The following is an 18054-nucleotide window of genomic DNA, read 5'->3' as shown; positions in this document are numbered from 1 at the left end:
ATGCAGGACTCTTCACTTTTCCTTTTTGAACCTCATGAGGAGCCTCATGAGCCTCCTACCTGACTATCTCCCTCCAAGCACACCCATGCAGTTTAAATAGTAAAAACTTTGAAAAATCCTCTTCCCTTCATTGTATATATTACATACTCAGTAGGTGCCAGTTTTCTAATCCTTTTTTAATACTTCACTGCCCAGTATTCATAAGGATTTTTATTTTTTTTACATCTGTTATTTGCAACCATCCAAGCTGGGCTTGGGAAAGCACTGGAGTAGAACAAACAAAATGGGTTTTTAAGAGCAAAACCTCTTTGCTAGAGGGCATTATTAGACAGCTATTGCTGTGAAAACTCTTGGTTAAATTTTAATACTGTCATCTCTACAGAGTTTAACTTAGAATGGCACTTAGAATGTTCATGTGCTTCCAGTTTCACTTAAGTTTGTATTGAATCTTTAGGAAATGGCAGAATTTGTATATAGCTGAAGTATTAAAAACAATTTAATCTGGAATTACTGCCTTTTATGCAGTAAGTGCAGTAACCTCTGCAAAGATACTGCTTTTAGCTTCTCTGTCCTTGAACAGATGAAGAAAAAGAGTTGAAGGAGAGGTAACAGAGAGATCTAGAGTTGCAAACACTGGATTCTTTATCCAGTGTGAAGAAACTGAGTTGAGCCCTGTTTTGGGGGAAAAAAAAAAAGGTATTTTGGACATTGTTTAAAATGCCTGTTAGGCTTGGTTTACAGGGACTGTTTCCTGGTGATCAAACGTGTGTCTCTTGCTGTGTTTTTGCCCAACTCCTTTGTCCCACTAGCAGTCAGGTTTTAACACCTGCCATTTTAAAACAAATACATCAGATTACACAAGATTCTCTAATGCAGACAACCTTATGGATAGTTTTGCCAGTCACTGAAACAGATATGTCTGGCTATATGTGACTTGACTTCATCCTCTTTAAAGGATAACAAGTTAATACTCAGTTTTGCTGTTAGGAGAGTGGATCTAAGCTGCAGCATCAAATCTTGCAGACCAGGGAGCTGACACCTAGAAACACCATGCTCCAATATATCCATAGTCTGATTACAACTGAGGTATAAGAATAGACTAAAGTTCAGCATTTTCTCCAAGGCACAGATTGAGAAGCGGGACACAGAGATATTAAGCAACTCAAAGCTCAAGGTTAGATAATGACAGTGGGAAACAGATGGCTAGTTCTGACATCTAGTTTGACCAAAGAGAAATCTTTAGCATGAGGGATCCAATCCACTTAAGACTTTGGATTTTAAACCTTTGCGTTTTAGAGCATTCTATTTTAACCCTGATTTTATCACACTTAATGTAAAGTACTGGCTTTTAACTTCAAAACTCTTTGATGTTTGCAGTTGAATCAGTATAACTAGTCAGTCTCAAGTTGTGTCAGTGGCTTTATGCAGCTAATAAATGAATTTTCGTGGTGCTTTTCTTTTGTTTGGTAGTGTACTTTCTAGATGTCCTCTACAGTGGAAGGTTTCAGAGAGCATTGGCCTTTAACCCAATGAAAATTGTCTCATATCATTTGGCATGGTTCTGATATCCATAGCGTGCAAGTCATGTTTACTGGACCCGTGCAATGTGTAATGATTGGAAAGTGTAATGACTGCAAGTGGCTGGGTAGAATGACAAATGAGTAAACTGATATCAGAAATTCTGATACCATGTTTCCTTCACTCCAAATAAAATTTCTTCTTCAAAGTTGAATTATGACTTTTTATTGTTACATGTTTTCTGTCTCTAGGAGATTGAAGAACTTGACAGGAAGCTGGAGTATGAGGTGTTGCGGAAGGAGTCAGCTCAGCAGCATCTAATGAGTAGACAGAGATGGACTCTGGATGGATTGGGACTTCCAAGTGAAGCTCTGGAAATGGATGTAGACAGACAGATGACAGCTCTGCTAAAACAGGCCATGAATAAATGTAGGCAATTTATAAATCTGCACCAGCAAAGGTAAGTGCATTGGTCTCAAGTTTTACTAACTTACTGCAGTCCTTATGGACCATAAAATACACTGAGAAAGAACAGGCTAAGTGTTCTGTGTTGGGGAGGGACTGTACATCTGTGTTTGAAGTTTTGTCCGTTTTTGTGATGTGGTCCAAAGCATAACTTTGATTAAAGCTGATCTGCTGGGATCAGAGGAAGTAGCTGAGAGAATTTAAATTGAATGCCCATCTCCATTGTCAAACTGTAGACTGAATTCCCTGTCACACAGTCATTTTTGATGGGATATATAAACTCTTCTTGAGAGACAGGCTCAATTTCATTTTTCCCTGGCCAGTTTTTAAGATATCAGAGACAAAAAAAAATACCTGTCAGGAGCCAGGCCTTGTCATGAAGATCACCTAGCAAAAACAAGTGCTAATTTTCAAAATCACTGAGTATTCTGTAATGTTCATTAGAGTTACAAGACACGGAAATTACATTTCCATGTCCATTGCACAGTATTAAAAGCCTACCACATTTCAAGGTTCATGTAAGAGGATGCTTGCCATTACAGAGGACTTTCTGTGAAACCATATATTAAAAGTGTCATTGATAAATTTTGAGTGGAGTTACTGCACTCAACACTGGTTTAATTCTGAAGGACTAGAGCTCTGCTTGATGTAGATTAATGACTCTCCTGTTGCAGAAGTAAAGAGTCACTGGAAGAGCAGATAGACTGCTAGCTTGTGGATACTACTGTAGAGGTATATCGGTGAAGCTGTCAAAGAAACTGCAACTAGTCTATTATTATGTGAAAACATAATGGAAGAAACAAGTTTTGTACTTTTACCTAATGACATAAGAACGACTTCGTGATTTGGTCCAGAACCTGAAAAATCACCAGTAGTGGAGCAGTTAATTGTTTACTGTTACACTTCAGGAACAAAAATATCCAGAACTTGAGATAAAGTCTGGTAATTAAATTCAAAGAGTGTGGAGATGGGTGGAATCATGTGGCTTTGGAACAATTGCAGATTTGAATTGTATGCAAGAGTATAGCTTTAGATTTTGCTCTGACGTTTGCATGGTGGTTCAGGGGAGAAAGCAGGACAAGCTGACATTTTTTAGAAGGTACGCTGCTCACCCAACGTGGCTGAAAGAAAGTTATGCTTCCTGAATGGATGACTTTCAGATGCTATTTCCTATAATAAAGTGATTGCACCTGGGAAGATTTCAATGTTAATTCTGTCTCACTTCAGCTTGAGAGATGAGCAATGGAATTGTGCAGTGCTTGAAGATCTCCTGGAAAATATAGAAATGGATGCATTTTTGGCACTTTATAGTCAGGTAAGCGTGAAATTGAACAAAGCTTCCATGCCTAAATTTTATCTGTATCCAGAAATCAGCTTTTCTGGCTTTTTTGGGAACATTACAGATGTATTTGGACCCAGTTCTGCTGTCACTACCAGTCCTGGTGTTTGTAGCCTATGTTATCATTAAGTTTATTCTGACCTACTTTTAGCCTTTTGCATTTTACTGAGTTATACTTTTTTTTGTTCACGTACAGATCCTTTCTGGGGTTTGTCCTGTGGCTTTTCATTGTGTGGAGAGAATGAAATTGCCTGAGTTTCTGGTTTACAGATTTACAGTCTGATTTTCATGTAGTGAGACGAGGACTTTGTTTAGGCTTTAGTCAGTGTTGGAAAGGATTTGCATTGATTGTTTTGCAAAACTAAGTGGTAGAAGGTCTGCTAATTAATTTTCTAGTGTCATTGCTCATATTGTTTTCAAAAAGAGCGTCACCTCTTCAGGTAATTTGCTATCTATTGACTGTCTCTTGGTGCCACAAAAATGCACTAAAAATGAATGACTGTTGTCCCCAAATGTTATTTGTGGGCCTTGGCTGAGATACGTAGCTAGCATCAGAAGAGAGACTCAGTGTTGCAGCTTTTCACATCCAATTATCTTGCCTGTCAGAGACAAGAGTGGTTGCAGTCACCTGTATTGTAAATTGGGAGCTTCAGAGGCCAGCAAGCCAGGGAGAGACCACATAGGCCTCTCAGCTTATTTTTGCTTAGTTTTCTGAACTCTCTCCTCTCCTTAGTTAGATGTCTATTTGAGATCAGCTGCTCTGATGAAGAACTGGAGTGATACTCTTGTATGTAATACCTGGAAGGTAGCACATGTTTTCAGATCCCTACTCTGCTTTGGATATGGAATTGGCATCACAACCTCTGAAAGCTCACAGGAGCATGATAATGACCTCACTCTGACTCTCATGGTGACACTTGTGCTCTATTCAGAGCCGAGTTCTTCCATGAGCCTTGCTGGAAGAGAGTTGCCTCTGATATCTGACAGCCTGATGACTGAGCCTTACCAGGAATGGAAGATCCCATGTTGTGATATGAATTAAATTAAGCAGATTGGGAATTCAAACCTTGTCTTAGACTTTCCAAGAGCATCCCATCCTCTGGGCATAATAGTATAAATACCAAAACCCCATTCTGACATGTCTTGCAGTGTGGCATTTTGAAGATGTTTGCTGAGTGTGTGATTACCAGCCTTCTACTTTTAAGTCCAAGATATGTGTTCCCTTAATTTGAGGGTTTTAAGATAGTATTATTTTCCTCTGTGTGATTTTGTTTTGTTTGTTTGTTGTATTTTCCTGGAGGTTTCATTTCCTGTTGCAACCACTTTTTTTTCAAACCATCTTGTCCTCATGTTGGCCTTGACAGGCTGGTGTATTTTAAGTCAATATGGCTGTCAGGAGTTGCTGAGTTCAGTTCCAGCCTTCAGATCCTTCTTACTGTGTTTTCTGTCCCCATGGCCTGCCTGAACATAGGGCTCCTAACATTTTACTGGGACTTCTCAGAAATAGCACCCTCCTGACACTACTAAACACTTCTGATGCAGGGCTTTGTAGGATGTGTGTGACATAAATATTGACACAATGGTGAGCCTTAAACTTAACCTTAGTATCTATTCATTTATTCTTCTTTAAAATAACTTACATAATGCTGATGAGGGAGTCACCCACTATTTTAAGTTGTTCTTTCAGTTGCGGAATGGTGAAATTGGGCGGTGAAAGCTATAACTCTTCAGAGGTGATATTAGATTTGAGGTTTTATTTGCCCACTAGCAGTTGCAGTTTGTCTAATCAAGATTTCAGAAAAAAAAATTGTTAGGAGAAAAAATTACCTTTTTTCTTCTCTGGTGTTTTGTTGGGGGTTTTTTTGTAGTACACATAAGGAGTTGAGGCTTCTGTGATTACTTTGCTGAAGCATAAAGTGCTTCAGGTATGTTTTCAATATGATAAATATAAGGTAAGTCTTAGAATAAATTACATTCAATGTCAGTGGAAAATAAACATCAAAACAGATATAAAAATTGAAAATACTCTGAAAGATTCTATAGCCTTGCTGATCTTTCTTTGTACTACTCTGATTTAAGTCATAAAATTTGGTGGACTGTATTATCTATTTATCTGACAAAATATGCTGCATCCAGAAATGCCGAACAGTATAGAGGCTTTCAACAACACAGACCAACTTCCCCAGTTTAGCACTACTGAAACCATTTTCATAGTTTAATTTCGGTGCTTTTCAGTCAGCTATAGCCTTGCAATCTTGGACTAATTGAAGGAATAGCAGGGACCTTGTACAGTGTTTATTGAGCAATTTCATGGGCTGGCAAAAACAGTCATCCTTAAGTGGGAACTGTTAAAAGAGAGCATGAACGTTATCTCCTGCTATAGTTAGCTGGCTGTATCTCTGGGCATGGAAAGATAGGAAGAAGATATATCAAGCCAGCCAGCTGCTCAGCAGAAGAGGTCTTCTTTTGCAAAGGATATTGTGATTTGTTTTTCTGCTGCTCTAGAGTTTAGTTGTCTCTGATAGAGCCTCACCATCTACCTCTTTCATGAAGTCACGATTTCAAGATACATGGCACGTTAAGATGAATGCTGAAGCAACTCTGTAGGACTTGGTGGAAGGGAAGAGAGACAAACCTGGTGGGGAACCCTTTCCCAAGAGATCTTGGCTCTTATTTCAGTTCAAAGATGGTGCTGTCTTCCGTTCAGAAAAGTTAATCAGATTTATCATCAGACTGTGCAGGACTAACCAGGAATGTGATGGTTTTGCATGTTGTTGTACCTTATTTCCATACTAGAAAGTTCAATAATGCTGCTGCTCCTTGTCCTGCATTTCCAGAGATGATACCACTTGGCTGTAGGGAAGATGGATATTGCTTTTCCACAGCATAAGTAGAAGTTGCTCAAGTTGCAGTCAGTTTGTCTTCTTGTGATGGTCATTAGGTGTGTTTTGCACAGATATATTGTGGAAGTGTGAACAGCATGGCATGTATTGTGCAAGTTGAGAGATTACTGTTGTATGCAAACAGAGTATATCATAATTTTTACAGCATCCAGTCCTCTTTAGCACCCTAGCAGGTAAACAATGACCCTTGATAATAGCAGATTTATGACATCTTGAAGACAGAAATTTAAGAGTATGCCTGTCCCCTCACTGCGCTTGAAAACATTATGTACTTGGAGAACTGTGCTTTATGTTTTGTTCATAAGATTCCCTGAAGAAATAATTAATTTGTGTAAATATGCATAATATACACTGTTGGGGTTTTTGTATTTATATTTATTCATATATAGTGTAGCCCAGAGATACTCTGACATATACTTTATTGAAATTCCATAAAACCTATACACATTTACCCTGCAGATAGATACACAAAAAAATTCTGTTCTCAGCAAGTGTAATAGTATAATAACTCCCAACTGTAATTCCAAACCTGACTACTCTTGATTCAAATGTAAAGTGTATGCTTAGAAGAATTGGAGTTTATTAATTTATTAAGGCTCACAGAGTTATATGTTCCTACTTTTGGATGTGTTTTTCCTGTGAGCTGTTATGGGATTTGATTTTTAAATCTTCCCCACCCCCCCATTTTCTTAACAATTTTTCAAATATTATATTGGCCAGTGTTAGGAAAATGAAGCTATTGTACTTATGTATCTTATTCATTCTTTTAAGAGGATTTTCCCCTTTAGACTACTTTTCAGAACTGCAGATGCAGCCCTCCCTAGAAAAAACAGGTAAATTTTACTTTCCTACATTTTGCATTCCGGCTGACACACAGAATCTCAAGGACTGGAAGGGACCTTGAAAGGTCATCTAGTCCAACCCCCCTGCCAGAGCAGGACCACCTAGAGTAGGTCACACAGGAACTCATCCAGGTGGGTTTTGAATGTCTTCAGAGGAGACTCCACAACACATCTGAGCAGGCTGTTCCAATGCTCCCTCACCTGCACAGTGAAGAAATTCGTCCTTGTATATCCTTATTGGAGGCAGATCTAGGTCAATAAGAGATTTGTTTGAATGATAGTGAGTTCAAGATCATAAGCCTCAGACTGAGAAGTTACTTTTAAATAAGCTCATAGGGATAGCCCTAGGTGCAATAGTTGCATTTTAGAGACAACAGATGATGCAGGCAGACTTTCATGTGGAAACAGCACTGTAAGCCTGAAACAGCAAGGATCAAGTTCATTGGTTCTTCCATTAGTTCTTTAAATACACCTTACTCAGTCCAAATAATTAAAAGTAATTCTGCTGTTCGTAAACTACCGTTCATTTGTATTTTATTTTGACCAAATTCAGAGAACACAAATGAGGTGTTTGGTCGTGCAAGTAGCAATTGTATCCATTAGATGTTATGGAAAAAAAAAAAATTCTACTTTTGGTGGTACCTTACCATATAATATGAATAATCCAGTTCATCCCCTGCTGGTGGGCTTTTAGTCTGACTAGCGTGACCATTCCTGTGTTTGCATGCACGTTTCACTTCTCTGCTTCTGCAGGTTGCTCTGAGTAGCTGTGAGCATCTGCAAGTCCTGCTCACTGGTGGTGTCTGTTCACACCTCAGCACTCCCTTTGCTGTACACGTGTTCGATGCACCTGGCTGGTGGGCAGCTGTGCCGCTTCTGGTACTGTTGACAGCATCATGGCACCTTGCAGAATTAATTAGTTGTGAATTCTGTTGTGTTAGCAAAGCATTAAGTCCAAGTCATAATTGACACACAAAGGTAAGAGAACATTTTCAAGAGGAAACTATTACAAGGAAATCAGTACTGAAGTCATATTTCAATCATCCACATATAAATTAATGAGTTAAAGTTCCTAAGAGCATTTAGCTAGAAGGGACAGAACAGGCCACAGAGATCTGTCATTTTTATTCTCACTTAATGTTGTTTTTTAAGTTTCTTGAACAGTTTTAAAGACCAAAAGTACAACACAGTCTGTAATACAACTATAGGAATTAAACTTAGGTGTCTGTATTCATATTAAAGTTCTTATTTGCATTCCTCTTCAGAGAAGAATTAAATAATTTATTGCTCTAGGTAGCCTGAATGGGCACCTCCTTTATCTGACTTTGGTGCCTGTTACAGGTTCTTTAAATACTGTGTGAATTCATTAATCTTAGAATTTTTTCTTGTTCATTCTAATATCTCAGTGGTTTCCATGGAAAACCTGTAACAATGCTGCAGAGCCCAGGAAACTTTGGAAGTGGTTAGTTTTTCTGCCTACTGGAGAGGAGTTCTCTGCCTGGTTAGGGGATGGTAGAAGTGCCCAAGAGAGCTGGTCAGTCTTCAAGCACCACTTCTTCCAAGCTCAGGATCAGTGTGTACCCACATTTAGGAGAGCAGGAAAAGGAGGTGAGAGGCCTCCATGGATGAGCAAGGATCTGCTGGGACAACTCACGCAGAAAGCAGCCATCTATGAGAGGTGGAAACAGGGGCTACTTTCTTGGGAAGAGTATAGGAACATGGCCAGGGCATGCAGGGGTGCAGCTAGGAAGGCTAGAGCCCTTCTAGAATTAAACCTAGTCAGGAAACTTAAGGAAAATAAGAAGGGATTTTTCAAGTACATCAGCGGCAGAAGGATGGTGAGGGGGAATGTGGACCCGCTACTGAACACAGACGGTACCCCAGTGACTGAGGATGCAGAGAAGGCTGAAGTACTGAATGCCTTCTTTGCTTCAGTCTTTACAGCCAAGGCTGATGCTCAGGAAGCCTGGTTCTGGCAAGGATAACAGGATGGCCAGGACAGCAGAGGACTTGCCCTGAGTGGAAGCTTGTTGGCCAAGCTTAAGACTCGTAAGTCAATGGGTCCTGATGGGATGCATCTTAAGAGTGCTGAGGGAGCTGGCTGATGTTGTTGTTAAGCTGCTCTCCATCATTTTTGAACAATCATGGAGGACAGGTGAGGTGCCTGAGGACTGGAGAAAGGCCAGAGTCACTCCAGTCTTAAAAAAGGACAAGAAGGATGACCGAGGAGACTACAGGCCGGTCAGCCTCACCTCAGTCCCTGGAAAGGTGATGGAACAACTCGTCCTGAATGTTATCACTGAACATATGAAGGAAAAGATGGTTATCAGGGGGAGTCAGCATGGCTTCACCAAGGGGAAATCCCGTTTGACCAACCTGATAGCCTTCTATGAGGGCGTAACTGGCTGGCTAGGTGAGAGGAGAGCAGCAGATGTGATCTGCCTTGACTTCAGCAAGGCTTTTGACACTGTCCCCACAACATCCTCATCAGAAAGCTCAGGCAGTGTGGCTTGGATGAGTGGACAGTGAGGTGGATCGAGAGCTGGCTGAATGACAGAGCCCAGAGGGTGGTGATCAATGGCACAGAATCAAGTTGGAGGCCTGTGGCCAGTGGAGTTCCACAGGGATGGTTTCTGGGGCCACTCTTGTTCAACGTCTTCATCAACAACCTGGATGAGGGGACAGAGGGTACTCTCAGCAAGTTGGCTGATGACACCAAACTGGGAGGACTGGCTGATTCCTCAGAAAGCTGTGCTGCCATTCAGAGGCAGAATTCAGACACTTGCTGTGACATTTTGAATTCATTTTGGGCAAAGGTACTGTCTGTCTTCCTGCATGGTGGAACCTTGTGGGGTTTTTGTGGGATGTGGGCTTTGCAGTTTCCTCCCCCATTGATGTTTATAGAAGGGTCTACAGAGCAGAGGTGATTAAGCTGTCATGAGTCGACTCAAAAAGTTGGCACATTTTACCTAACTTCAGCTACCCAAGTTACATGTGTGGTTGGAATAGACTAAAACAATCTTTGAGGCATTTAACTTGCTTTAATATTATTTTCTTTACATATAATTCTCAGTGTATTATTGACTTTTCATATTCAACACGTGAGAAATCTGCAGAACCAGTCCTGGGGACACAGTAGTTTTAAGAGCAGAGCAGAAGATAACAACAGGGTTTTGGGGTTTGGAGCAGTGTGGGAAATGGGACTGACTGATGAGGGAACAACTAAACATTGAGTCAGTCTGTTCAAACACTCTGTGAATATACTTAACTACTGATCTTTGGACCAAAAAAAAAGAGAGGACATTTTTAAAATAAAAACCCACAACACCAAAATAAAACCAGATGTTTCCTTCACTTCTTAGCAATTGTTGCAACAAGTTCTCTGAGCTTATTACAGAATCTGGTGTTAAGAAAGGATGAAAAACAGAGTGCTCAGACATGATTACATATAAATGCTGTCATTGGGTTTTGGAGGCTGTTTTTTCCCCCTGATATTACAGACCAAGGAATACCATATTGCTTCCTCACTGCCTTGAAAGAATTTCTTTATGGTAGTACAATCCATAGGTTAACTAAACCTTATGTGCTAGAATATGATTGCTTTGTGATTTTTTTTCTCAGACCAAGGGCATTGAGTACATCCCCTAAGCAGGTATGCTAATATCAACTGGTTGTTTAATATTTGTATTGCCTATATCCAGAATGAAATGGATAACCCTAATATGTATGGACCACCTGTAATGTATATCAGCCAGTGTGAGCTTGGGGCTCTGACCACTTGACACCAAAGCTGTCATCATGTGCTTTTTCAGTAATGTGGGTTTTTTTCTGTGATGAATAATTAATGATAGTAATTGAAATTCACTTACACATTTTTATTTTCCATGCTAAATTTATCTGTATTCTGTTCCTTAATGCTCCAGGAGCTTCGACTGGCAGGTTATTTGGCCACATTGACGAGGGTACCAATGGGGACATTGCACAGGATCCTGAACATGTTGCTGCCCTCCAGCTCACAAAGTGAGGTTCTTTCTGTCCTGGATTCCATCAGTAAATATTCAGGTGACATTGCTGAAAGTGACAGTAATGCAGACGAGTCTGGCAGCTGTAAGAAAAGGTAAGTGTGATACATTTTGGGAGACCATTGCAAGAGGTTATTGCTTTGTATGTAAATGTATTTGCTGGACAAGCAGATTGACAAAAATAGAAAAAAAAAATCACAGGTTCCTAAGTTTCCTTTTTGAAATATTGTTGTGGGTAGAAAGACTTTAAAACTACTACTTTATTTTGTGAAATATTTTAGCTATAATAATTTGATGGTGAATACATTTTGAAGTATGAATTAAAACAGTTATTTTATACATTTATAAATCTTGCTGTGTCATTTTCTTCCTGTTGATTTTAAGTGGAGTTTATTACCATCCAGCTTTTGGTGTTTATAATATTGATAGCACACCAGATGTTTTTCTGTAGTTTATGAAGAAACACAGGTGTCTGTAGTTACTAAAGGTATAAAGGAAGTCGTCCATTCTGATAATAGAAGTTTGCAGCTGCCTTTCCCTTTGTAGTTCATTACTAAGGTCCCAAGTAGCCACTGTTTATTCCTTTACTCATAGAGACAGGTAGTTTCCCAGAGCCTTGGTCATTTCAGTTTGTCCTCAGTAACACCTGCTGAATAGCCATGCAGCTAAGAAGTGTTGTCCCAGCTCCCTGCCATGACATGGGAAGGGGAGAAAAGCAGATGTTGTGGCACTGGGCCCTCTAGTTGTTAGATACAAGTTAAGGAACATGTCAATGACCATGCCTTGAGATGTGATCTTAGCTGATTTAAGTGTTTTGTGGCAGGGCAACAAAAATCACAGAATCTTAAGGGTTGGAAGGGACCTCAAAAGGTCATCTTGTCCATCCCCCCTGCCAGAGCAGGACCACCTAGAGTAGATCACACAGGAACTCGTCCCTGGTGGGTTTTTAATGTCTCCAGAGAAGGAGGCTCCACAACCCATCTGGGCAGCCTGTTCCAGTGCTCCCTCACCCTCACAGTTAAGTTTTTCCTTACTTTTCTTTGAAACCTCTTATGTTTCAGCTTGTGTCTGTTGCTCCTTGTCCTATCATTGGACATCACTGAGAAGAGCCTGGCTTCGTTCTCCTGGCACCCACCCTTCATGTATTTGTAAACATTATTGTTAACTCCATTCACAGTATTACTGTCAAGGGTTGGGTGGCTAAAGTCAGAAAGGGGAGGAAAGTGTATATTTGAGGATTTATTGCTGAGACTGTTTTTTCTTTTTTTCCCGCTCCTTCAGGAAGAACCAAGAGTTGTGGCAAGCAGTGGAGAACAAAGTAAGGCAAGATCTGATAAGTGGAAGTTTGGAAGATATTCCTTCTCTAAACAAGAGAAAAGACAGGTGAGGAGAAAATGGGAAGAAACATATGGGTGTTTTATCTTTCATTTTATCTCCAAAAGATCTTCTTATATCTGTTAGAAATCAGAAAATTAGTTTGGAAATATGCATTTTCTCACACTGTTCTGCTGTTTGGCTCTTGTGTTTCCTACAACATATTTGCTCATGTTAAGCAGTAGTAGTAGATGCCTAAAAAGATTTTCATGTAGATAGCCACAAAATTGACACATTTTTCGTATATGCTGCCCATCTTCCCTACAGTTATTTATTAGAAGGTTACTTTTCCTTAGGCAATTTTATATCTCATAGAATGATACATAAATTATTTGGGATTGGAATGGAAATTACAGTTCTGTCTGTTGAATTGATTTTCTTTAGCTTCCAAAGCCACCACTTCAATGTCAGGATGTGAAATTGGAAGTTATTTGCTTTTTTTCTCAAATTTTTCAATTTTCAATTTCATTTTTTTCATTAATCCAGCGTGATAAAGAAGAAGCAACTTGCATTCTTGGAAAAAGCATCATTCATGCATCTTGAATGTTTGCCTACATGTCTTCCTATGGAACGGTCTGATCCACCTGACCCTTTGAGCACTGCAGCTGCTGAAGCCATAGAGCTGTTAGACACTGGGGAGAAGGTATTTTTGTTCCGTGAGCTGAGTGTCCCAGCACATCCATGGCATAATTCTCCAAGGAAGAAGAAAAAGAACTTTCTTAATTCCAAAAAGGCTGCTCGTGCAAATATGGACTTGTGAGGGCAACTTCCATTCCAAGGATCAGTTGGGGAAGAGGAAGTTATTTAAAGTATCAGTAAAATGATAGCATGAAGCACACAGTTTAAACAACACACGTGTTACTTTCCTCTCTTTCGTCTGAGGTTTTAAATAGCTGCAATTTTAGAAGGGTGCAGTTGGCCACGTGCATTGTGCATTTTGTTGTGCCTGTCAGCCTGTGAGGCAGAAGTTGAATTATGGGTATTTTATGATGCATATTCTGGCAGACAGGACTCGCTGTTCTTTCAGTACATTTTGATTACTTTTGCACTGATTTTCCTGTAGCTATTTTTTCATAATTTATATAGAAAGATTATTTATTCTATAAAGTAAATACTGATTTACTACTCTTGTATTTATATATCCTTGTAATAAACTGTGGTATAGCAGATGAAATGAAGAGATGAAGTGGATGACCCACAAGTCCTCAGTTCTCTGATTTTCTGTTATTCTAGCTAATGTACTATTTAATGTTGTGTTCTTAATAGGCTTTGAATGTTACTTCTGTAGTCTGTGTTCTACAGTGATAGCTGGTAGTTCCAGATCTTGCAGTGTAAATGTATGTCCTTAGCCTAATATTCTGGAGTGACTTCAGCTTTTCTCCATTTTTTCTAAATTTAACTTCGGTTGAACTATGACTGTGGCTACAGTTCACAAATATGTTAAATACTTGCAAACTGTTGCAGTCTTTGTCTTCATAGAATCACAGAATGGTAGAAGTTGGAAAGGACATTTAGAGAGCATCCCTGCTACAACAGTTCCACCTAGATCAGGTCACACAGGAACACATCCAGGTGGGTTTTGAAAACCTCCAGAGAAGGAGACTCCACACCCTCCCTGGGCAGCCTGTGCCAGGGCTCCCTCACCTGAACAGTCAAATAGTTTTTTCTTATATTTAAATGGAACTTTTTGTGTTCCAGTTTCATCCCATTACCCCTTGTCTTGTTGGTAGCTACTATAGAAAAAAGGGATGTCCCAACCTCCTGACACCCACCGTTTAGATATTTGTAAATGTTAGTGAGATCCACCGTCAATCTCCTCTTCTCCAGACTAAACAGCCCCAGTTACCACAGTCTTTCCTCATAAGGAAGATGAGGAACTGGAAAGATATCTTAGTGAGCCACTACTGTCACACTTGCTCAGTAGAAAAGAAGAAAACATAAATGGACACATAATACCTTCAAAAGCTTTTTGATTGCAATGTTGCCAACTGTCACAGTTTTAGGTGTGTATTTTTGAAGTTCTTGGTGCTGGATTTCTCTAAATTGATGGGAATATCACTTTACATTTTTAAAAGAGTTAATTTTTAAACTTTTCTAGTTGACAGAATGCACTCTGTAAATATGAACCCTAAAAACAGAAAAAGGCTAATTAAAATAAATACATGCATTTGTATCACATATTTCATGATATTCATGCATTTTTATCATATATTTCATGATATTCAAGCCTGTTTTGAGGGGTTTTGAACTGTTTGCTATTCTCTGAGAGTACTGTGACCATGTATTTTGCAGTTTTTTGTGTATGGAGTTGCTGTGTCTTTGTACCAATAGGCAGCCAATTTAATTTTAAAAATTAAAAGGTTATTCTGTGTGTGTGTTTGGGCAGTTGGCATCTATTCCCTCCACTTCTCTTGACAAGTTTAAATATTCATCCCACAGTAAACAACAATTACTGTTTCATATCCCTATTAGCATTAGAAAATGTATGCAGTAATTTACCTCATAATCATTTTTTTGATTGTGTTCTTCAGTCTTTCCACAGAAAGGGGAGTCTGTCAGGGCTCTGGGAATCCAGAGTCTCTGGGTCTTAATGAGTCTGAGATGTTGTCCCCAGGGTGTTGGGTGGTTAGAGGTAGGGTCTGCACTCCTCAGAGGTGGATCAGAGCTTAGGTGTTTTGGAAAGCAGTTTGGCCTTGTGCAAGGTAAAACCCCGAGCTGTGCTCAGGGCTGCAAGGAGAGCTTGAAAGGTGAAGTACGCTGTCTTGAATGTGAGTCTCTTTCAATGTTTCTTCACAAGCTCAGACTCTAGACTGTTAAAATATAAAGGTGAAATGACAGTACTGATCACAGATAAGACAATGGGGCCAGTAGCTTTAATCAGTTACAGTAATACAGTGCAATGTCTCAATAAGGATTGCAATATCAATTTATTATCCTTAACAGATAATCTGTATGTCTAATAATAGAAAGCTGATTTGTAACTCTCCCACACCTTATCACAAATTTGAAGCAGCTCAGTGATTCTAACTGTTCTAGCAGGGAAAGTCATGCCCTGCTCTGAATCAGTTTCATATCATGTAATAGATATTCAAAGAGATGTCCAAATCTTACCATCTCTGTGCCTTATGAAAGAAGTATTACATAGGTAATGACTCACTTCAATGAAGAGTTGACTTACATTCAGAGGACACAGGAGAGCCAACTGTGTGTACAACATGAGTATGTACCGTAGGGATTGGCATCATTGTTTCGCAGGTGAAGTCTTCCAAGGAACGTAGGCTTTGACTTAAGCCCATTTCATAGAATCATAGAATGGTAGGGGTTGGAAGAGACCTCTAGAGATCATCTAGTCCAACCCCCCTGTAGAAGCAGGTTCACCTAGGTCAGGTTGCAAAAGCCCATTTGGCTTCATAGTCATCAATAAAGTAAGTATTATAAAGCCAAATTCTTCAGGATTTTGAACATCATCCACACAGAGCAAATTATTCTTCATTCTCCAATTTTAACATCATCACCTTACAGTCTGGCTGAACCTCCTATTTTAAACAGGTATAGCCTAACTAAAAGGATAAAATTATCTGGTGAGGGTGTTAATACCCTGTCATTGTAGAACTGGGACTTCAAAGAAATGCCTCACTGGTTTAGTAACTCTTCCTGTTGGTTGCTACATGGCTATATAATGCATTTTACTGAGACTGAAAATACTGGAGAAATTAAGGACATTCTAATTAATCCTGCAATCAGTAATTTTCCCCTATGTTATATTACTTTTAATCTTGTCCCAGACTGTTGAAGATGCATTCCATCTCCATTGTGGCTGTTGTCTCACTTCAACCTGAAGCCACTGACCATTAAGGCAAACCATTCAAAGAACAGGTAAAAGTAACTGTCCTTGGGCAGTGGTATTTAATCCATATAGTGAAAACTGACTTACTGGCAGTGGTAAAATTTATTGAAGAAATTATTCTTTTTACTGGACTGATAAACTTTTTCTTATCATTTCTTCAATGTGCACTTCAGTAATGTCACAGAATCACACATTCATAGAATGGTAGGAGTTGGAAGTGTCCTCTAGAGATTGTCCAGTCCAACCCTTGCTAAAGCAAGTTCACCTCAATCAGATCCCACAGGAGCATGTCCAGGTGGGTTTGAGAATCTCCAGAGGAGCCTCCACACCCTGGGCAGCCTGTTATCAGGGCTCCCTCACAGGAAATGAGTTTCTTTCTACCCGTGTTCTAGGGGAATTTACTGTGTTCTAGCTTGTGCCAGTTACTCCTTGTCCTGTTAGTGGGCACTACAGAAAAAAGACTGACCACATGCTCTTGACACCGACTCTCCTTTAGGTGTTTATAAGTGTTGATAAGATCTCCCCTCAGTCTTCTCGAGGATAAACAGTCCCAATGTCCCACAGCCATTGCTCATAAGATGCGTCAGTCATCTTGGTGGCCCCCTTACTGGACTCTCTTCAGAAATTCCCTGTCCCTCTTGAGCTGAGGAGCCCAAAACTGGACACAGGACTCCAGATGAGGTATCACCAGCACGGAGCAGAACCTCCCTCAACCTGCTGGCCACTCTTCTTAATGCATCCCAGGATGCTATTGGCCTTCTTGGCCATGAGGGCACATTGCTGGCTCATATTTAGCTTATTATCAACCAGCACTCCCAGGTGTCTCTCTGCAGAGCTGCTCTTCAGCAGTTTGACCCCCAGCCTGTACTGGTGCGTGGGGTTGTTCCTTCCCAGATGCAGGACTCTGCACTTGTCCTTGTTGAGCCTCATGAGATTCCTCTCTGCCCAACTCTCAAGACTGGCCCCAGAACTGACCCCTGTGGAACCCCACTAGTTAGTTTGCAGTCTGCACCCACTGCACAGCACATCCCATGTGCCCATAGCACTGCCTGTGCACAACATGACTCGATTTTCAGAGGGTTTATTATGCATAGGCTTCTCAGTGTTAGCATTAGCATAGCTTTAGTGTGATCCCTCATGAAGGACCAAGGACCACATAGTGTTTGTCAAAGCAGATGTATACATTGGTAGGGGACAAAATGGTAGTGCCATTCAAAGACACAAAATTATTTTAAGATACTTACTGCTTTTAATGGGGTGCTCACTGGACTGTTTAAAATTGTCAAGGTCCTCAGGGTCCATGGATTTAAACAGAATCAATATTCTGGAGCTGTGCTCCCATCTGCAGTGGGATAAGTAATTTTTCACCAGACTTTCTGCTGTGTCATTTTATGATCTTCTTGTTCATGTATGCTGCAGTTTCCTTATGAATGCATTTACTGGTCTAATTAATTTGACTAATGAAGTTCTTTACTCTGTCTCTTAGTAGAGGCTGAAAGAAACATCACCGTGTCATAGATAAGAGCGTGAAGCCTACGTAATTCCCTTTGCAAAGAATAAGACTTTAAAAGATCGTTTCTTCTGCTTGCCATATTTCTGGCTTGGCATATCAGAGATACCAATAGAGGATTGGCATGCAAGACATTGGTCACTCAGTGTTGCATTAAAAGGGAACAGAGTGGTTTGCAGAAAATAAACCCCTTGCATTATAACTCTCCTCACCGAGGTGGGAGTTTAGGTGCAG

At 40.0% G+C, this 18054-nt stretch overlaps 1 protein-coding gene across 4 annotated transcripts in view; it reads left to right on the top strand.

Moving 5' to 3' along the window:
- Positions 1–14788, top strand: part of EVC2 (EvC ciliary complex subunit 2) — an 80839-nt gene extending 66051 nt beyond the window's left edge. For all 4 annotated transcript variants that reach the window (XM_061992562.1, XM_061992561.1, XM_061992560.1 and 1 more), the window contains 5 exons: positions 1770–1978; positions 3211–3298; positions 10991–11184; positions 12371–12472; positions 12950–14788. In XM_061992562.1, coding sequence (XP_061848546.1) covers positions 1770–1978; positions 3211–3298; positions 10991–11184; positions 12371–12472; positions 12950–13223 — 867 coding nt within the window. In that variant the 3' untranslated portion in view covers positions 13224–14788. The remainder of the gene's footprint in view (positions 1–1769; positions 1979–3210; positions 3299–10990; positions 11185–12370; positions 12473–12949) is intronic.
- Positions 14789–18054: the final 3266 nt, after the last annotated feature.

The sequence above is a fragment of the Colius striatus genome, chromosome 3 (genome assembly GCF_028858725.1).
Source record: "Colius striatus isolate bColStr4 chromosome 3, bColStr4.1.hap1, whole genome shotgun sequence".
Taxonomy (NCBI): domain Eukaryota; kingdom Metazoa; phylum Chordata; class Aves; order Coliiformes; family Coliidae; genus Colius; species Colius striatus.
Note: the sequence above shows the minus strand (reverse complement) of the source record. Positions and strands in the feature narration are given on the sequence as shown.